At 41.4% G+C, this 21,666-nt stretch overlaps 1 protein-coding gene across 2 annotated transcripts in view; it reads left to right on the top strand.

The window, feature by feature from the left end:
* FBXL7 (F-box and leucine rich repeat protein 7) overlaps window positions 1–21,449 on the top strand; it is a 172,651-nt gene extending 151,202 nt beyond the window's left edge. The window contains exons 3-4 of one of the 2 annotated variants that reach the window (XM_030969999.1): window positions 11,827–12,438; window positions 16,995–21,449. In XM_030969999.1, coding sequence (XP_030825859.1) covers window positions 11,841–12,438; window positions 16,995–17,731 — 1,335 coding nt within the window. In that variant the 5' untranslated portion in view covers window positions 11,827–11,840 and the 3' untranslated portion in view covers window positions 17,732–21,449. The remainder of the gene's footprint in view (window positions 1–11,826; window positions 12,439–16,994) is intronic. The other variant, XM_030969990.1, reaches the window with a different exon arrangement.
* Window positions 21,450–21,666: the final 217 nt, after the last annotated feature.

Here is a 21,666-nt window from a genome sequence, read left to right as displayed (position 1 = left end):
AAAAAGAGGAGCATTGTTAAGAACAATTGAATTGGTAAACACAGAGTAATTATATTTAGAAGGGACTCGTGTACACCTTCCTGTCAGGTGTATATACATATTCATTAGACCCCTTGGCAGGCTCCCATTTTCCTTGGACTTTGTGAAGATAAGGGCCTTTCTCTTCATCTTCCTCTTACTTTGTCAAGATGTCTAATATTTCTTGATTCCAAATGCTGCTTTTGCTGCTGTCCTGTGTTTAAGTCTACTGCCTGAGATACTGCCATAAGCTGGTGATAATAAATCTGAGGATAAATGAAAAATTCCATATAGAACTAATGATGATGTTTAAAATAATGAGCTTAGGTTAACATGAAATAGACTTAAAGATTTAGATAGTGCAGAGTTCTTGCTTTGAATAATACCTCAGCAATTGTGTTGACATAAACATCACATTTTCTTTTTTTGCACATTGATTTTGAGGTAATGAAATCAAAGTGACATTGAAAGAGTCAGTGAATAACTTTGTTTATCTCATTTCAGTAAATTGAAATCACAATGAATTGAAAAAGAATAATTAGAGTCAGTTCATATTTTCTGCACCATAAAGCAGTTATTTATTGTGGTGTTCAGTAGACTGGGAAGTTATTGAAGTTGCCATAAATACTGAGTGCTGAATTCTTTATTTACTTGCATGTATGTATATCTGATACCCCTCAAATGCCAGAGTACCTTATGCTGTTGCATATAAATAGCGATCTGCAATTTATACAGCACCAGTCACAGACACAGCAACTGGGACCTCAGACGGCAGGGCTGGGTTTCAGAGGGTGGCTAATGCCCTCTGAATGCTTCTGCAGTCACAAGTACCATCTGTTTTGACACAGTCTGGGACTGCTTCACACTGGTGGTCAGGAATCCATGTAACTTAGCGCAGTTGGGCTTGAGCCAGTTACATTTTTGTAGTAGAAGAAAGCTGCCAATGACCATGTCTCTTTCCCAGCTTAACTCCCAGATTTCCCATAAACAAAATTTTAATCCTTGTGGTTCTAAGTAAGCACTTCATGCTTGCTCAGTGCGTTGTTGTGTGTGTATTGTGTGTGTTTGTAACAAGAGTGGACTGCTCACTGTAACTCCAGGCTCTCATAACGTGACGTGTTTATTATGAAAAAGCCTCAGTTTATGTATCTTTGTTGAAGAGATGCTGGATAAGTTAGATTGAGCTGGTGTCGTGGGTTTCTGCTTTGGAGGCCTATGTTTCTTTGCTTTCATCCTCTCCAGAGTGTTCCTCTCACCCAGGTCCCAAAGGTGATTTGTTGGGGAACTAGTTTTGGCCAGCTCTTTGCTGAATGCATTTCTTTGTCTGTACATGTAGTGGCAACACTGTGGGTTTGTAAGAAATGCAAAAATGTGGATTAAGTGAAGTTTTCTACCGTTCCTTCAAAAAGCCCTGGAGACCAGCTTTGTTTTTCTCAGTTTGGCCATGTGTCAGAAGGGAGGAGGGATGCAGCCCTAGAAACAAGGTATTTGCCCTCAAAACATGAGCGTGCTTGCCAGGATACTAGCAGGTGCTTTTGAAGGAATCTGATTCCTGGAAAAGAAAATAAGCTTTGAAAACTGAGGTGTAAATGGATCTGAGCTGATCAGGAGCAGGTGTTGCAGGTCAGCCTTTAGTTACACTTTGCACAGTTCCACTAAATTTCTGTAATTCGTGGGCATCCTACAGATGGATGCAGGCAGGGCTCTTAGTCTGCAAAAGCATTAGTCTGGGAGTAAACACATCTCCTCTCTAAAGTCAGGAAAACTGTTACTGCCTCAGTGTAATTCCCCTAGGGGACTGAAAAGACCTCACCAAACTCACCCTGGAGTGAGCAGAAACATGGTAACTTATTAAGCAGTTTTTTTAGAAGAAGGTTATGTTCTCTTGTCTGTTGGCAGCATTTTTTGTTGCTGTTTCATTATCACTCACTTACTGGTAGTTTAGCTGGTATAGGGATGGGCCTGCTGCTCTGACATGACTCATCAGCTGGGACACCAAGCAGGCACTGGCAGGCATCTCATGGACAATCCATAACAAGCTGGGCTGAGCCAAGCTGAGTTGGGATTGGCTTTACCAATTGGGTTTTGAGTTTGTTTTCTTATTTTTATTCTAGAGGCCTCTTCTTGTACAACTCTGTTGCATAATTTACAGGTTTATCTTTTCCAAATTATCAGCAAAGACTGTGTTTTCAAAGCCTGAATTTATTTTAGGAAGCATATTTGTAGTATTCTAAATTACATTGATTTAATGCATCATTAGCACCTGCAGAGAGACTATTTACAAGAGCGTGTAGAGGCAGGACAAGGGGAAGTGGCTTCAAAGTGAAAAAAGAGTAGGTTTAGATTACATATACAAAAGAAATTCTTTACTGCCAGGGTAGTGAGGCAATGGAACAGGTTGCCCAGAGAAGTTGTTGATGTCCCATCCCTGGAAGCATTCAAAGCCAGGTTGGATGGAGGTCTGAGCAATCTGTTCTGGTAGAAGTTGTCCCTCCCACGCCCAGAGGATTGGATCTAGACAATCTTCCAAGTCTCTTTCAACCCATCAACTTTCTATGATTCTGTGTTCTAAACTTGATGATGGGAGAGAAGCACAATTTTATGGCTTTCAATCTCTCATTACCGTTTACCATTATTCTGTTTAGCATACTGCTTACCATTTGTTTCTCCGATTTTGAAGGTCATATCCTGGATCTCCTGTTAATTTGAAAGTCAGTAATTTCTGAGAGCTGCATGCTTTTAAAATGCCAACAGTTGATTATGAGACAATATTCTTTTACACAAATAATTTGTTTATGGTGATTATGCTGGAAACAGCCGTTCTTAGGGGAATTATTTGTCTACTGCAGCATTTGCTACCAACTGGATCCAAGTCCTCTTGATTACACAACAAAGTGATTATATTGTCAGCTTTTCCCAGAGGTAAACATTCCTCTGCTTTGTATATTATTTTCCACTTAGAGTCACGCACATCTACCAGATCTATATTTCAGAGTTCTGTAGGTCCCCATGGTTTTTATCCATGTGAACTGGGGATTTTGAAAATATTTCTCTTCTATAAATATGTTCCAGCAACTTGTCTTGAAGTTTTGTAATAATGTAAACTGATACATATTTTATTCCAAATTCTCCCATTTTTGGAAGGTAAAATAGTAGGACAGCTACAATTGTCTGGAGCAGCTGATTGGATTTCTGCATTTTGAAGTTGGGAGCCATTAAGCAGTTGTTCCAGTTTTCTATATAAATTGCAAAGACATATTTGCAATCAACACAAACTGAGTGTTTATCATTCAAAGATAGAGTAGGATCTGTTTGTCCCATCTCAGTAATCTAAGTGACTGATTCTGGCCCTGTGTGTGTAGCTTGAGAGCCACTATCAAGCAGTGTGCACTCATCCTCTCTACATTTATTTAAACTTGGTGTTAAATGAAAAATAAAGAACAGTGGATTTAAAAAGTGGAACATTGTAATGTAGATGTTATCTAGTCAGGTGTAAACATGTTTTACCTGACAAAATTTTGACCTTGGACCATGTTAGAGTAACTCAAAGAAAAGGCAGGTTATAGTTGTATGCCTGTTTCACTGAAGCAAGTCATTCTCTGGATAAATTGGGAAGGTTTTGTTGTATTCACCAGGAGGGGTTTCTGGGTTAATTAAGGCTGTCAAACTTACCAGGAGATGAGAGAGAGATGATGGCAGGATTTTTAGTAAGATTTGAAATTAAGCAAACTTGCTATCTTTTTGTTGTCTTATTTAAACCTTTATATTGAAGTATGTTGAAGGTGCTTATTTATAAGAATCTCGTAAAATTATTCTTTTTGTTTTAACTACATTTGGTTTGCACATTTTAGAGCAATGCATTGAACAGCATGGATCCTCATAGGTGTGATAATCCTGAAAATGGGGGCTGATGAAATGCAGTGTGTCTGGTCCATTGATATTCCAGCCTTGAAAATCCAGCAGGGCACATGAAGCCTCTCCTCAGAGTGGTATGGAATAGGATGGGAGATGATAACTCATGGTTTTGAGGAGGTAGACAGGGGCTTCTTCTGACCAATGAGTTCATCTACATTGGCATTCTTGTTCAAGTCCAAAGCTTGCTTTTGAAATGCCTCTCCTTCTTACTCTGTTTTAGTGACCACCACGAGGTATATGAACCCAGTTACACTCAGGCAAAACTAAAGCCAAAAAATATGTTCTGGCAGTACACCTAAAGCACCAAAGGCATCCCCTACTGAGCATTCAGGGTTGGGGATTAAATTAAATATTGGCAAAAAAATAACATCCACTTCCCAGGCCTGTGGATGTTGGGCTTTCAGCAATATTAGTTTTGCTCCACAGAACTCCTCTTTCTGGGCTGCACTCCTCGCTAATGTAAATACAAACTAGCTCAGCTGGAGGAGCTCCCTAGCATACCATAAAGAGTTGGGAGAGCATCTGACTGAAGGATTTAAGCAGAGCTTTTACTTAAGCATGTGTGGAATTCATTATGGGATACATATTTACAGAACATGGAAAAAATGCACCTTCCAATCCATCTCTGTGTAATTCCCCTCAATGCTGCACTGTGAAACCCTTTTCTCAGAGCTGATGTGCTAGTATCATCAGTGGTACTGACGTCTAAATTATAATGCTTTGACTTCCTAAACTAATAGTGAATTACTTTTTTACTTCTCCTCCCTCTCAGTCTTTGTATTTTTAGCTTCGTTCAAAAATATGGGGATAAAATTAATTCCTGCCAAGTTGTAAGGGACAAAGTCAGTAGGGGGGAAATTAGTTCCAGTTTTCCACAAATACACTGTAAGGAAGAATTATTTGCTTAATAAAACTATAATGATCACTTCACTTGCAATACTCTTTGACTTTAAGCATCTATTGTGAGTATGCCAGGAATGCAAGATCAGGTCTCCAAATGTGTGTAGAGGAGTTTATAGGCTAAAGAAAACTGGAGCTCAACATCACAGGGAAGCTACACCACTGTAATCCAAGGTGTAAAGTGTCACACAGAAACTGCTATGAAATGGCTACAGATTTGAGTTAACATATCCCTCTTCCACAATGCTTCTAGTCCTATACAATAGGTACAGTTTCTTATTACATTGTAAAGGAGGTTTTTCAAAACCATAAAAGGTTATTTCAAGTTCTGTAGAACTGTTCCTTCCAAGGCCATGTGGATGTGATTACTTTGTGAGCTCCAAGGTTGCTTATTCTTACACTGACAAATCAAGCTCTGCTGCAGGTCTTTGCTCTTAAAATGAGAATTGCATTCTCATTTTAAGACAAGAGAATTGCATTTTCATTGACTGACAAGATCTCACAGGATAAAAAATTAGTTTTTACCTTTGCCAAAGTGTTGTTGTACCTTTGACCTTAGTTTTCCATGTAATTTTCTATTTTAGCAAAAATAAATTGTCTGGTGAGAGGGAAGCAGTAGCTGTAAGTCATCTCAGGTTTATTTTGACTTTTGCATGTGTGTATTGGAAACAAACTGGTGAAATATGGAGTGAACAAAATCATGATAAGGTGAGCACTGAAGGGGATTATCACTCAGAGTATTTGTCAGCTGTGATGATGTTTCGGGAAGAACCCTTTAGAAATCACAGAATATGCTGATTTGGAAGGGACCATTGAGCGCAGCTCTTGAGTGACTGGCCCATAGAGGAATTAGACCCACAACCTTGGTGTAACCAGCACCATGCTCTGACCAACTGAGCTGGTCTCATCTGCAATGGCCAACAATATTTGTGAGCAGGTTGCCAGACTTTCCATTTCTCTCTAGGAACCATCTTTTTCAATTGAATTGGGACACAAAATTATCAACATCTAGAGAAATGGGTTAAAATTTATGGCCCTGGAGCTGCAAAGTATTTGGAAAACTGAAAACTAACACGCTCTGAGAAGGTTGCTCAGTGCTCAAAATACTCTTGAAAAGTAGATTAACGAGAGAGAAAACATAGTATTCTCCAAGGAGACAGGTGTAGGGAAGATGAATGGATTCTATAAACACAGGTGTGGAAAATAAATATCTAGGTGCTGTATGTCACATGGTATCCCAGCAATCTCTTGAGTCACATAGTGAAAATACATCACCCTTTTGGGACTGTTGAAATCTGGGAAGTTGGAAATGTGGTTTCCATGGAATATGGGCGCAAAGTACTCCAGTTTCACCACTGCTGGTGGGGTTGGGTGGCGCGTGGTGCTTAGTGCAGAGCATTGTGCTTTAAGACAAAAACACACAGATAGGAGAAAATGTAAAGGAAAAGACAGAGGAAACTGGGAATGTTAGTAACATGACTAATAAAAAGAAAGGCAAATGCATGTAAGAAATCCTTACAGGGAGAGTGGAGACCTCTCATTCTTCACAAGCACAAGGAGAGGGGCAAGAAACAACTTCTTATATGAGCCAAATAATAGGAAAAACTTAGAAACTTGATACAGTGACAACACTGGAACAGGCACCTCAGTGAGCTGAGTAATAGCTGCCCCTAGCAGTTAAAAACAAGGCAGATATGCACATCAGAGATGGTTTAGGTGTACTTAGTGTTCTTGGAGAGAGATGAGAGAGCTCATCCAACTCATTCTGCATGTTCTTCATTGTAAAAGGCTGCAAAATCATGTGGCTATCTCCACTGGGCAACTCTTTCCTTCTGGCATTCTTGACTGCTGCAGCCCCACACAAGCTTGCATGTGAGTTTTGTTCCAGCTGCCTCTTTGCTATCTCAGAGTCTCCAGTTCCTCCCAGCCTCCTGGGATTGGGAGGAACCGAGGTCAGTAGGGTAACTTATCCTGAGAAAAATGCCTGAGGATGTTTGTGATGTGGAAGATGCTCTTTATTTTTTGTAGGTAGCACTTTTTCTGGAACTTTGTCCATACCCAGTGCCTTGGAATGAAAATGGTTGTATTGTAGCCTGCTGTCTTAGCTAACTCCTTTTCCTACTCTAATCCAAGGGCACAAAGCCATATTTGAAATCTGTCTGTCAAATTCACAAGTCTCTCCTTGAATCAGCCCTCGTTGTATCCCCTGTAGAGGCCTCTGTTCCCCTTTGCACCGTTGATCGTAGCTGCTACACCCATTTAGTTCCCATTTTCCCCAGTCTCTGTAAAAGGACTACTTACTTGGCATGCCTGAGGTTGATGGTATTGTGGTAAAAATGTGAAGTCTATACCCACACTGCGCTTAATAAACTATGCAATATCTACACAACACTTACTGAAGAGATGCTAAAAGTCAGTGAGGTTTTGGCAAGCTGTGTAAGTGCTTCTTGTGCACATTACTCTGCAGCTAATGTTTACAAAAATGACAATTGCTTTTTATTCTTCTCAGCTATACTGACTTTTTCAGAACTTGAACACAGTTTTATTTATTTCTTGCCTTAGTGTTGCTAGAAACATCAGTGGTGACAGGAGATCAACACAGAGGACCTTTTTCAGTTGTCAGATAAGAATCTCAAGTTTGATTGATATTTGCAAAATTTTCATTTTAATTTTGTTAGCTTGAAGAACTCAGTATAGTATTCATTTCAAAAAAGACCCATTCACAGTATTGTAGTGGAAGGTTTGAATGAATGGAGTCATGCCTTAAGTGTGGAAAATGGCTCAATCTTAAAAAGTCCATGCTGGGATGTGGACATCGAGTGTCCCGTGTGAGTGTGTGTTGCTGGAGTAATGGAAATACAACACTGTTTTCTCTCTCTGGTTCTGAAATCAGACTGCATATTATTGTCGATGCCAGAAAGAATGGAGGTTAGATCTTGGCTTAATTCTTATATATTTAAAGGTTTTTTGTTCCCATGTGTATCTATTAATTGGGAAACAAACTGGGGAGAAAAAATCCTTTGAAATAAACCAGATTCCTAGCAGAATAAGAAAACTCCCTCTAGTGCATTTTATCCCTCCGTGTCGGCTTTTATGGTTCTGTTTCTGGAATTAATCTTTTGAGATTTCTTTAAAGATTGTTAAGAAATTTTGTCTTAAACAAGCAACTATCAGAGCTTGATCAAAGTTTTAATAAAAGGTATCTTGCACAGAAGATTGGAGGCAAAAGGGCAAAAGAGGTTGTAGGGAGGGAAGTGCAAGGCTGCTTGCTAGTTTGCTTTTACTTTCTAAGATCACCAAAATTAAAGTCGCATTTCAGGCTTGTAAACAACTGAGTTTACAAGAGAAGTGCTTGTATAGGGCATGTGTGTGTGTATAAAGATGTGTATTGAGAACTTTAATCAGCAACTTCAACTGGCAGGGTTGTGTTTATTAATGTTACACAGTCATTAATTTGCTCTTTCTCAGACTGCCCCAGCCTGTTGGCTAGCGCTCAGTAAATGGTGAAGAACAAAATTCTAAGGAAACTCCTAGAGGTTGAGATAGTGCTACAGGAAGCCCCTCCCAACAACATGAGAAAAGTCTGGAAAATGTACAGTAGACCAAGTGTTTTGCTTAAGTTTTAAATGCTAGCAAAAAGCTTTCCAAGTTTTTCCTGGCAGTAAGGCTCCTGGGCTCACCTGCTATTTTTTTTTTTTTTTAATTTTTTGTTTCCCCTTAGGCACGTACAGCAAACAGTAAGCAGGAATACCTCTGTGTGGAGTTCAGCTGAGCTACCAGCAAAATTCCTGTCTGAGACCATATTGCATTATGGGCTCAGCAGAGCAGTAATGTGCTCACAACTCTCTTTTTTAAACACAGTGGCACCACTATGGTCTTTTTCCACAATACTTTCTGCTGGGGAGACAGGGTGCATGTGTGTGTGTCTGTCTGTCCCTCCGTGCCCTGAGGATGGAGGGAGCAAGTTTTACATGATGCATCTTCAGGACTGAAGGGAAAGGAAATACAGGATGCACATCTGGAACTGCTATACTAATGAGAGAATTAAGAGAGCACAAAGCACAGAGCATACACATAAAACAGAAGGTCAGGCCTTTTTTAGCTCAAAGTCTAAGTTAAAAACCACATCTTAGTAATTCATTACACACCCAGAATGTCTAAGTATTGATTATTCACAGCGCCCAGGAGTGATGAAGGAATGCCACTTCTGATCCAAAAGCAGTGGAGATTAGCCGTATTAGCTTGGAGCATTGCTTACCCGGGGAAGGGGGGGAGAATCATGGACTATGAAAAGCTTTTTTACGCTTAAGTAGAAATGGAAACTAATGAACACTGCAGAACTAACGAAGACCCTACAGAAATTTCAAAGGTGTTTTTAGTGATAACTGACTAAAAATGTACGTTTCCCAAATATGCTGTGTCTTACAGAAGGTACTTATTCCCAGAGGACCAAAAATTATTTAAAGCAGATGTAAATAATTTGAACTTTTTGCTTTTGATTTTAGTACTATTTTGTGGAATAGAAACAAGAGTTTCTTCTGTGTTTTTTTTTTATTTATATAATTTTGTTTTCCTTTTTGTTCTGGTTTGTGTAAAACAAGCAACCAACAGTTAACCAAGGAAAAGGCCCAAAGCAAATGAAAAAGTAATACGAGAGGAATTGACAATATCAAATACATGTAACAGTAGAAGATACATCCAGCACTTGGAAGAAAAGTGTATATTCTTTTATATTAGAAACATTCTTGTATTAAAATCTCAAAAAAGGAGCAAAAAGTAAAGGCTTTGCCACATATTCTGCGCATGTTTAGCTTCAGGCACTGTCACTGGTTTTGGTGATTATGTGAGCAAGGTCAAACATATGGTAAGTCCTTGCAAAAATTAATCTCAGGGACTGTTGCCTAAGAGGCCTGTGGAGTCAGTGCTTGTCTGCAGGAGCCTGGCTGCTGCTGTTTGGATTTTTCTCTCCAGCTGTAAATCTCATTTTAAAAATACCAGCATATACCAGATGCTTACGAAATAACACTCTCTGATGCAATTATTTGCAAAAGCTGCCAGGGGGTATTAGGAAGTCTCAAAGGGAGCAGGGTGTCTGCAAAACCCGCTCAGCATGAAGTTACTGTTCTTGCTCATAAATACACAAATCCCTGTGTTAGGACCACATAGCCATAGCACGGACTCAGCAGCCTTGGGGAAAATGTTCTTTCCTTTCATTTGCTGAAACAGTGAATTTCTAAGTAAAACAAGATGCAGAAGAGGAAGAGGGAAGAGGGAAGAGCTGGGTAGTATAGATTTTGCCTCCATGGTGTGAGAAGATGATTTTGATCTTTCTGCAACTCAACCAGATGATCTTGAGCAAGCCATTGGACTTTGTGTCTTGGATTCCTCAGCTAAATATTTGTGCCTCTTTCCCTTGCAGACACACTGTGGAAATACAGGCCTGTGGTTGCTGCTGTCGTAGTGAGATCAGAGCAGGCCTGTGCTGGGCTAAGTAAAAGCTTCATGGGGAACTTTATGTGTAACGATCAAATTCACCAAAAATGTACTTAAATTTAAAAACCCTGCCCAAATCCAGGTGTGGACATGTTTGTCAAATGCATTTCTGGCTGCATCTTGCTTAGCTCTTATCTGTGCTGTCACAGTCACAGAGCTGCAGAGCCAGTGTTACTTAAGGGGCTGCCTTTGTACACTTCCCTGAAAGGCCTGAACATTGATGTGGCAGCAGGAGATGTGATGTGGTGAAAAGCCTGGTCCTCTAAAAACATTGTCTGTCTGTGAAACTTGTTATTCTGCTTGTCACTAAATTATGGTTACTGTATTCATTTCTGGGTGGTGCTTTCCTTTATAAAAAATTTTTGTTGAGATCAGTACTGTGGTGAAGGGAGTGTGCTCAGCAGCATGCATCTCTCATACACTGCTTGTATCTTGTGTAGCATACTGCTAAAATGTCCTCAGAGTATCTAAATGTATCGCCCACGGCATTTGCTTGACTATCAGTTATATCTTAGTTGTCTTCCAGTTTTTTACTTGGTTTACATTGAGAAACTAGGAGGAGGAGTGGAAAATACTTGTAGGCAATGTCAGCATATACAGGGAAAGCAGTTGAAATAACCTTACAGCAAAGGTAACCTTTCTTAGTAGCAAAAAATCTCATTTTTTTTTCTGATTTTGGCAACTAAAATGAACTAAAGAAGGTAAAGAAGTAGCAAATTGTTTTGGGGAGTTGAGTTGACTGCTTCCAGTGTGACAAATAGCCCTAGCAATTAGTGTGTAAATAGTGTATAACAATTCTCCAACAAGTTTCCAGGAATGCTGTTTCTCCATCAGTTACTTTTTTTTTTTTCTCAACTGAAGTTTGCTTTAGTCCATTGGAAAGGAGTGTTTTCTGTGTGCACATGAAGAACTAGTCACTGGGCTCTTGGATGAACTTCTGAGTTTCAGTTTGCATGACTGAGAAATTAACTTCTCTGATGACACATTGAAAATAAGTGTATGGAGTTGGGCTTTTCCCATCTGCCCAGATCTGGTGAAGGAAGCAGTGTTTGCCTTGTGAGCTCTTTTTTGGCCTCCTGCTGAATGGCTGAAGGAGCTGAGAGATGAAGGACCACAGCATTCTCTGCCCCTAAGAGCTCACAGCTGTGTCAAGGGTTATGGACAGTTACTTTCTGCCAAAAAAAAAAGCCTTTGACTCAAACATAGTAGTTCAATTCAGTGTTTAATTAAGAGTATAAAGAATAAAAATCCTTGGATTTTAAAAAATCCTTCCACTGCTGTCTCCTTTTCAGGACTCAGAACTGCATCATCTCCTTTGCTCACATGGCTTTTGAAATACGTTTTCTCACTCTGACTGGTAGAAGTGACTGCTTAACCCCCAACAAACCCCAAAGTCCATCGTACTCCATTAGCAACTAGGCTAGCAGGGTGCTGTGCAGAGAGCTCTGTCTTTGTCTCTCTGTCTTTGTGCTCATTGAAATTGTGTGTTCTGTCTTCCAGATTCCGACCTGAGCATGCGAACGCTCAGCACACCCAGTCCAGCATTAATATTTCCACCGAATTCCCCTGGGTTCCAAAATGGCAGAGGTTCATCGACGTCCTCATCCTCAGTCACTGGGGAAACCGTTGCCATGGTCCACTCGCCGCCTCCCACCCGTCTCACCCATCCTCTCATCCGGCTGGCATCCAAGCACCAGAAGGAGCAGGCCAACATTGACCGGCTGCCCGACCACGCCATGATCCAGATCTTCTCCTTCCTGCCCACCAACCAGCTGTGCCGCTGCGCCCGCGTGTGCCGCCGCTGGTACAACCTGGCCTGGGACCCGCGGCTCTGGAGGACAATTCGCCTCACTGGCGAGACAATCAACGTGGACAGGGCTCTCAAAGTGCTGACCCGGAGGCTTTGTCAGGATACTCCCAACGTCTGTCTCATGTTGGAGACGGTAATTGTTAGTGGCTGCAGGCGGCTCACAGACAGAGGACTCTACACCATTGCCCAGTGCTGCCCTGAACTGCGGAGGCTGGAGGTCTCTGGCTGCTACAACATCTCCAATGAGGCAGTCTTTGATGTCGTGTCACTGTGCCCAAACCTGGAACACCTGGATGTGTCAGGTAACAGGGAATGTTCCAATGCAGGTGCTTTTGATGTTTGTCAAACTCCATAACTGCACGCTTTTCCTTTCTGTGTTGTCTTTCAAAGTAGGAATGCCTGTCTTCTAACAGAGCACCTGTGAGACAGGCACCACTAAAATCTCAGTGCCCCTAATGCCAGCAACACCTCTGGAGTGGCCAGGCCTCTTCCAAAGGAAGCGAGCTAGCAAAGATGGCCTGTTCAAATGGCACAAGGAGTTCTTACTGATTTTTGCACAAAGCACCCACAGAAGGGCCCACACTGCAGTCAGTGCTACGTCATGTGGTGAAGCCTAGTTACTTCAGCAGAATTTGTTTTATCTTTGTCACACACATGTATATGTAGATTATATATAGGTAATGAGTATATCTGTAATCTGGTAAGTGGCTTGAGGAGGAGCTCAGAATAAGTGCTAAGCTTTTTTTCTGGGTATTAATATCTGTTGTAATCCCTAGCTAAACTTCAAGGTCCCCTTGTTTCCATTGCTAATTTAACAAGACTTAGCCCCCTTGAACTTTTTTTATCTTCTCCTATTTTTTTTTTAAGCTGCCATTGCAGATGTTTAGATCAGCAGAAATGTTTTAGACAATTTTCTTCAAGCCTGCTCTGGGGAAACAAGATGTTTTTTCCCAAGGTCAGCTGCACAGAATTTCCTCTCTGCAAATAGATTGACGCTTAATGGAAAGGATGCAGCCAAGCAGAGCACTGAAGTAAATTTGCTGCTCAACATTTATGTTGTGATCTCATCTGTTATCAGTCTAATGCCATCATAAATCAGCCAAACCAGGTTTGCCATTGCAGAGGTACCAGCAACAACAAGAAAGATGAAGACAGGGGATTAAACAACAGGGGATAGAAAGTGATGCTATTCAGTCATTGGTACCAGATGCTTTTTCCAAGGTTGCCTAACTGGTGTACCCTGATTTGCATTTTTTTCTCTGCCTTTTTATTTTTTTTTAAGCTGATTTACCCAACTCTCTCACCCCATTCCTAGGATGGCAAAATGTCATGGAAGGCATTCAAACAAATATCAATAAATCAGAATTACGCCCTTTTTGTGATTGTTTTCTGAAACCACAAGGCAGTAAGGAATCTATAGAACACCACAGGAGTCTATTCACAGTGACCTTGTATATGAATTACTTGTTGTTGGTACACACTGTCATTAGTTCTGGATTGCTAATCGCACATCCAGGTTGAAGCATCTCTAAGTGCCAGGAAAAAATGTATGTGATTTAGACTTAGAGCTTTGAAGCTCACAGCCTGAGTGTACCTGGGGTCTTGTAGGTGATTGAAAATGCTTTTGGTCCACAGCTCTTATTTATGGATGTGCTATGGAACAAAGGTGACTTTTTCAAAGACAGGGAAAATGAAAAGATGATACTAGGCCTTGAAATATGTTCTTTTGGGGGTCTGTCTTCATTTGTGGCTTTCCCAACCATCTTACTCTCAGACCCAGAAGGTAGAGTCTGTCCCTGAGAGCTCATCAGTTTGGTATAAAATATGCAGGGGTGGAATAAAATCCTGTCTTCCTTCAATTTTGTCTCATCAAAGAGATAGGAAAGTAATTTTAATTTCTTTTTCTCCTAAGTTGTTCTTTCTATTTGGAGCATGTGAGGGAGAAATCCTACCTTTGAGCATGCTCAGAAGTCAGGATGTTGGGGTTTGGATATAGCTTTTGCTGCATGTACCATATGAATTGAGGATAATCAGTCTCCAAGCTCTTTTTTTGAGTCCATTTTTTTTCATTCTGATGTAATTTTGGAGGATGTTTGGGAAAGAGGATTCCATTTTCCTGTTCTTCTCTCTGTAGTTACTAGGACAAGGCTTGCACCTACATGCTGAAGGAATTCTCTGGGCTGTAGTGTTCCACTGGTTTGGTTCCATACTGAGCAAGAGGACATGGGGGTGTGTGTCGGAGAGTGATGCTAGTTAATTAAATCCCAGTTCACAGTTGTACATCTAGTTGAATCCTTTTCCCCTTTGGGTGGCTACTTGGCAGCAAAAACTTACCAAAATCTTTAATGTCAAAACCAGATGTTTGTATTAACTTTAGGAGCTTTTCACAATGTAAGTTCTGTCACTGTCAGAACCGCTTTGTGGGCAGGGCTGAGATATTGCTAGAAGTTGGTTGAGCTTGACTGCAAGTTATTGTCTAACACTCTAGCCAATATGTTTTTCAGTCTGTTTGGACGTTTCTCCTCCCTTTTAGAAATCAGTTATACTTTATGGAAAATCCTGTCACAAGAGCTTTATTTTTACACTTCGTGTTATTTAGGACAGAAAAATTGTTGCGGACCCAGGAACCTGTCGTTTTGCCTAAAAATCAGTCAGTTCTGTATCAGCATGGACTCATTTTTCTGCTGAAACCATTTTGAATATCCTTCCCATGACATGTTTTACAGTGTAGCCAAAGTAACTAGACGTGGCAGTGCTGAGCTTGATAAAACCATGATTCACAACTGATGTATGCGACTCCAGCCCTGCTGAGAGACTTCTGACCCGTTCACTTTCTAATTATGGTCATTAAACCTTCTTGGACTCTCAGCAGACAGAATGTTCTCCTTGGCCTCGTGGATGCATCATTCTCATTAAGCTGGATTTAAATTTGAATTCTGGTCAGAATATAAAATATCCAGACTGACTTCTTAATCCAGCAACCTCCTCAGCCAAATCCAACAGCAGCAGCTACATCAGGTGCAGCAGAACTATGCTTAGGTGCCAGCTTCTACTGTGAAACTCCTTTCATCCATTTTGTATTACCCACTTCGAAGAATATACTAGGGGTGAATTTTTTACACCATTAGTATTGTTCTGGTTCCCTTTAAAAAAATCCTTTGTGTTACTGAGTGTGTATATAGTACTTACCTGGAGGCAGAAGTATTTCCAGAGATTGCTCCAGAGCACAGACAGATCCGAAACAGTCTGAAGAGAAAATAGCAATCAGTTTTAAGATGTTTGTTGAACAGAGTGTTTTACTTCAAGGTCTTTCTTCTGCATTATCTGTGGGCAATTTGCCTGTTTAATTGTGTGAGGCCTAAGGTAAACTTTGCATCTCTTCAAGTAAATTTGAAATCCAAATTAACAATCCAGCAGAAATTTAAATGATGAATGTAGAAATCTAGTTGCAGGTGGCAAAGTGTTTCAAGTCCATATCCCACATTTCTTTCAACATTTGTGTGAGTCCACACGGCCATCTCAAGTGATATTTTTCCTTTTTGCTTTTAAAAATGGAAGCATACTCATACCTTCCACTAAGCCTCTGAATGACACCCCGTAATAGCAAGTGGTGTAGCTTTGGGACATGTAAATTTTTAAGGCATTCTCCAGACATCATCATGCTCTTTAATTCCACACTACAGTATTTTGCAGAGTTTCTGATACATGGAGCTCTAAGGTCATCGCTTTTTATGAGACACTTCATACTGCTTGGCCAGTGTTCCAGCAATACAGAAAAGGTCTTTTTATTTCTACCTGGGGGCAGCTCTTTGAGCATAACCTGCAGAAATCCTCTGAGTAGCCATTTATGGCTAAAACTGTTGGGCCTTAATCACTAATGGGTAGACTCTCATTTCTTGCAGCTGTTTCTAGCTATGCTAATGCAAAGTGCCCAGCTGAACTTGGCACAGTTTAAGAATTTCCCTAAGAAGCCTAAGACTGCCAGTTTGCAGTGCAGCAGAAACCACACTTTCCAAAAAAAGCTCTCACTCTCCACTATGCAATGAGTTGAGGTTAAAAAGGGGGAAAGTCTGTGTGTATTTTTCCCTTTAATTTAGTTCTTTGTCTTTCCTCGCAAGGTCTGGTGTTTCTCCTCCAGTCTAGTTACCTCCATTAATGGCCAGACTTTCTGATTGGACACAATCCTTTTCTTTGTCTGTCCGTGTCCTCGCATGCCCTTATTAGTCTGTTGGCTCCTACCAGTTCTCTCCATTATCCTTAGGTTATCCAAATCTCCACCCTTCTGCAAGCACACAGTTGGGCCATAGTTTGCATCCTTCCCGCGTTGCAGGCTTGGGGCTGGATTCACATCTGTTCTCCAAATGCTTGGGGCAGGGGAGGAGGGGAAAGGGAGCAGGGTTGTGTTTTCTGTAATGAGTTTGGATGGCGAAAGAGCCTCTGATGTTGGTTTGCAAATTCAGCCAGTCAGCAACGAGACTGATCAAAAAACTGCATTGGTTGTCACGTAGTATCTTTTTCTCTGGCTGTCACTGGGTTCATATTGCAGTAACAGATCATAGGCTGTCCCCAGATAGACCCAGGAGCACCATTTCACGTGTGGGATATGGACAAAATCAGTCCTTTGCTTTCCAGGGCTCACAATCTCAAAGTAACCTCACTGACTCCAGTAGAGTTTATTGTTTCCTCTGGTGTGGGGACTCAGCCCAGCAAATCAGAGCAGTCAGTCAGGGTGATTCCACTCTTGCAACATGAGGATACCTTCATCATGTCCAGCACACCACTCCACACTCACCTTTCTGGTCCTGTTGTGTGCTTTGTTTTTACTGCTTGCTTAAACTCGCTGTGTTTTTCCACCTAGGCTGCTCCAAAGTAACGTGCATCAGTCTGACCCGCGAAGCCTCCATCAAGCTGTCTCCCTTGCACGGGAAGCAAATCTCCATCCGCTACTTGGACATGACAGACTGCTTTGTCCTGGAGGACGAAGGACTGCACACCATTGCCGCCCACTGCACTCAGCTGACCCACCTGTACCTGCGCCGCTGCGTGCGCATCACCGACGAGGGCCTGCGCTACCTGATGATTTACTGCACATCCATCAAGGAACTGAGCGTGAGCGACTGCCGCTTTGTCAGCGACTTCGGCATGCGCGAGATCGCCAAGCTGGAGTCGCGCCTCCGCTACCTGAGCATCGCTCACTGTGGCCGCATCACGGACGTGGGCATCCGATACATCGCCAAGTACTGCAGCAAGCTGCGCTACCTCAACGCGCGGGGCTGCGAGGGCATCACGGACCACGGCGTGGAGTACCTCGCCAAAAATTGCACAAAACTCAAATCGCTGGACATCGGCAAGTGCCCTCTGGTCTCAGACACCGGCCTGGAGTTTCTAGCCCTCAACTGCTTCAACCTGAAGCGCCTGAGCCTGAAATCCTGCGAGAGCATCACCGGGCAGGGCCTGCAGATTGTAGCTGCCAACTGTTTTGACCTGCAGATGTTGAACGTGCAGGACTGCGAAGTCTCTGTGGATGCTCTGCGATTTGTTAAACGACATTGCAAGCGCTGTATTATAGAGCACACCAACCCTGCTTTCTTCTGAAGGGGCACCCCACACCTGTCATTGCAATGCAGTATTAAAAACACTGATGTATAAACACACGCTCCCATATTCAGTAATGCTGTCTTTTCTGTCGCTCACGGGAGTCAGTTTTTCTTCTACCTTATGGGTGAGGGGTTTTCTGGAAGACTATTTTGTTTGCTTTTTGTATGATCACTTTTTAAGGTGCCCTGAGCCTCTGTGGAGAGGCTGCCTTAATGCAAAAGAAATGAGTGCTCAGCGTCCCTGGTGGGGTGTCATTTCCATAAGAGCCATGATCTTGTTCCAGGCTACAGTAGCTGCCTCCAAAGGAATTAGCACATAATCCCTCCTTCGGAAATGCTACTAAGCTGTATCGAATACATCTGAAGTCTAGCTGTGCTCATATAGCTGACTATGCAATATTGTGTCTGTGTTCCCCAACTTTTTCCAATATGGCTGATAGTGATCCATTGTAATTTCTCAGGAAATACTGGGTAATGTTCTAAACATATTCATTTGAAGCAGAGTAAGACCTACTGGCCATTGCTAAGCACTTCTGTGGAGTGAATCTGGAGATTGTGCCCACGCATGGGTTCCCTTGGGAAGCCCACCTTCAGGTCACTCGTGCATCATCACTACTTGCCTTTATTTCTAAATTTGTCCTCTCCAGCGTGTGTAGTACCATGCTCTGGTAGTAGATAGGGACTTCAGGCTCTGATAAGCAGTGATGTATTCACCTGAGTGAAGGAGAACAAATGAGGTATTGGTGGCCTGGCAAAAGAAAAAGCCAGCAAACCAGCCTGAGAAGCTGCTGTAATTCTACAACAAGTGAGATAGTACTGTAGGACAGCAGAGAGGCTCTGAGGCATTGTGGAGCAGCTTGCATGGGCCAGTCCCAATTGCTGTGCTGCAGGGCTGTCACCAGGAAGTCTGGCTTTGTCCCTTTGCTGTACTTTTTCAATAGCTGTGGCATCTCTGTAGTGGTGTTCCCTGAGCAAACCAGGGACTTGTGTTTAGGTCAAGTCAGTATGTGCCTTAATACACTTGGAAACCTGACCATTTTCTGTGGCCTTCCAGTTCAAAGGATAGATGGCTGATCTCAAGACTTCAAAGACATTAGCCTGATGCTAGATAACACCCCTGGGGACAGAGGGGCTTGAAGTGTTATCCACATTAGATTTAGATTCTTTGAGACTTTGGCTCTGTGTGTTCCCTTAGGCTGGAGAAACAGCTGCGTTCAACAAAGAATTAAACAGCAGAGTTGCCCTGTGACACTGGGAGCTCCTGGTACTCTCGTGGTCACTCTTGCTCTTGCATGAACAGGAGTGTTTTGGAAGTCCCCCATCTCATTGGCTCCTTCCCCAGAGTGTGTGGTTGATTCATGGTTACTTTCTTCACAATTTTCTGGCAGCTGTTCCTCTGCATTTTCACATGTAATGCTCAGATCTGAAAGCCAGACACGTGAAGAGTGATGATATTTTCAGGCAGGCCCCCTGTGCCTGACTGACAGGTGAATTCATATGTTCAGCTCAAACACTGTAAGTGTCTCATAAGAAGGGAAGCGCTGTGTCTGGTTTTCATAAGCAGTAGTTCCATCATCTCCAGACAACACTAATAAAATCAGTGCTATGAAGTGAAAATCAATATGCCCAAGAAAAACACATAACTGCTGAGGAAATAATTATAACAATGCTCTCTCAAATTAAAAAAAAAAAAAAAAGGCAATGGTTTGGACGTGTATGTCCCTGGAGAGGGAACTTGTCCTACTGCTGCGAAAAATTCCTGTAACTTATGTATGTTCCTCCAATTTTGGCTTTGTTAATATACAGGATGGCATCAGCTCTGAATTATAAATTAAGTTATACTAAGGCAAAGAGGGCAATGGAAAATCAATTTGTCATTGCTACTGTTACTGATCAGTGACTAATGTGAGGTGATCCCATCCCTTGGACAGTTAATTTCATTTTGGTTTTCCTTTCCATATTTATAAAATAAGAGATTCTTCTCCAGCAAGTAATACAGTATATTTTATCTGAGCCAGCTATACTCTCTGTTTATCCTTTATCTAAAAATGGCCTCAAGGAATTTAAATGTTGAGCCCTGAGGATGGTGGGATTTTGACCCATTTGCACTCATGAAATGTAAGGCCTCACTAGTAACTTTTAATTGTTTCTTAAAAAAAAAAGCTACTTTTCTGGCTATGTTGAATTGAGTGAATAGTGCTACATGGTTTTTAAAGTTTCTAATGTTTAAATTTGGCCTGTACTGTACAAATCTCACTATAAAGCCTTAATTTGCTACCAAGAAATAAAGCAATATATTGGTAACTGATGAGCATGCAGCGTCATTTGCACTAAGTGATTAACTGCTAGTGAAAAAAAAAGATTAAATACTTATAAAACTCAAAAAGTAGGTGACTGATTGAGCATATCAACCCATCAGGTAGGTAAATGAATATTAAAAGAGGAGAAAACCCTATTATGGATTATGACCTCACCTATCTCTCTCTTTAAAATTTGATTTTCATCATGTGGTTCTTCTTGACCCTGAAACATAATCAGAAACTGGAAGTATAAGTAAAATAAAAAACCAACAATATTTAAAAAATGTATAAAAATTTCAGGAGGGCCTCTGCATTGGTTTAAAGGCATGTTAATACATTTGATGAGAAAACTAAAATGGAATGACTGAAAGGGTAGAGCACTTACTGGAGCAGTGTTGCCTTTTGCATGCTGTAGAAACCCTTCTCTGGGGGGCACTGATGTAAAGTTAATAAAGGTAATTTTTCTAAGCCAAATGTTTTTAAGTACATAGTCTTACGTGATCTGAGTTGGTGCTCTGAGACTGCTATTTATTTCAAGAAAATTTGAACTTAACTTCTTGATGCAGCTTGCCTGATTTGACTTTTAACCTTTTTCCTATGTCTACTTCCAAAATGACAGAACCAGAAAATATTGGAAAAAACCTGCACTGGAAAAAACTGAAATAGTGCATGTGGAGCTGAGTTTGCTGGAAAAGTTGCAATGCGTGACTGATGTGTCTTCTAGTTTAGGGTTAGCAAAGACTATAAATTTCCTGAGTGAAAACATAGGTGATTCTTGAACCATAAAATTCAGGCTCAGGCACCGAGGCTTCTTCTGCTCTGCAACAGCATATGGTGATCTCATCAAAGAAAGGCAGCAATGAATCACATCAGTCAGGCTGGCATGTTGTTTATGTCTTTGGAATCATTTGTGTCCTCTGGAGAGGGGTCTCTTAGAAAAGGCACATCTAAACTACCATGCACTGTGATTATAGCCAAAACTCTGTGTCTAGGTATTCATCCTTCCCTTGTCTTTTGTAAAAAGTACAACTGTATTTTTCATATTAGCAGCTTGAAACTGATGGGAAGTGCAACACTTTTCCCTCTTTGAGCTGTGCTCATCTGGCTTCCTGCAGAATGCAAAACAGCTTCTGTTGGATGTCTTGAACTCAGAACCGTGGTCCAGACGGAAACCTTCAGTAGTGGTTTATGTGGTTTCTCAAAACTCCTGGACTTTGAACTGAAAAATTAAAAAGCTAGTAAAATATCTAATTTTAGCACTAGGCTTGAAGCAGGTCCAAACTCTTATTAAAAAGAAACACAGTGATTATTTGGACTGCAGGCTGGCTGCCCCTCAGCTGCCAGTGTTAGTTTAGAGGGGAAAAGTTCTCTGGCAGAGGTGGTGCATGGCTCCTGTTCCCCCAGGGTTCCCCAGGAAAATAACCTACCCTCAGTTTTTTGTAATTTTGTCAGTTTAGCTATTCATGCTGAAACTTCCCATGCTGGGCTTTGAAAATGTTAGTTGAAATGATTCATCTGGTTCTGTAAATAAAGCTGGAGGAAATGTCATCTTGCTCATGTTAAACTCCAGGTGACCTTTCCTTTGAAAATGGTCCATTGCTCTTCATCTCCTCTAAGGCCTTCAGAGTGAAAG

Source organism: Camarhynchus parvulus, chromosome 2 (assembly GCF_901933205.1).
Source record: "Camarhynchus parvulus chromosome 2, STF_HiC, whole genome shotgun sequence".
NCBI lineage: Eukaryota > Metazoa > Chordata > Aves > Passeriformes > Thraupidae > Camarhynchus > Camarhynchus parvulus.
This window is presented reverse-complemented; position numbering and strand designations above follow the sequence as displayed.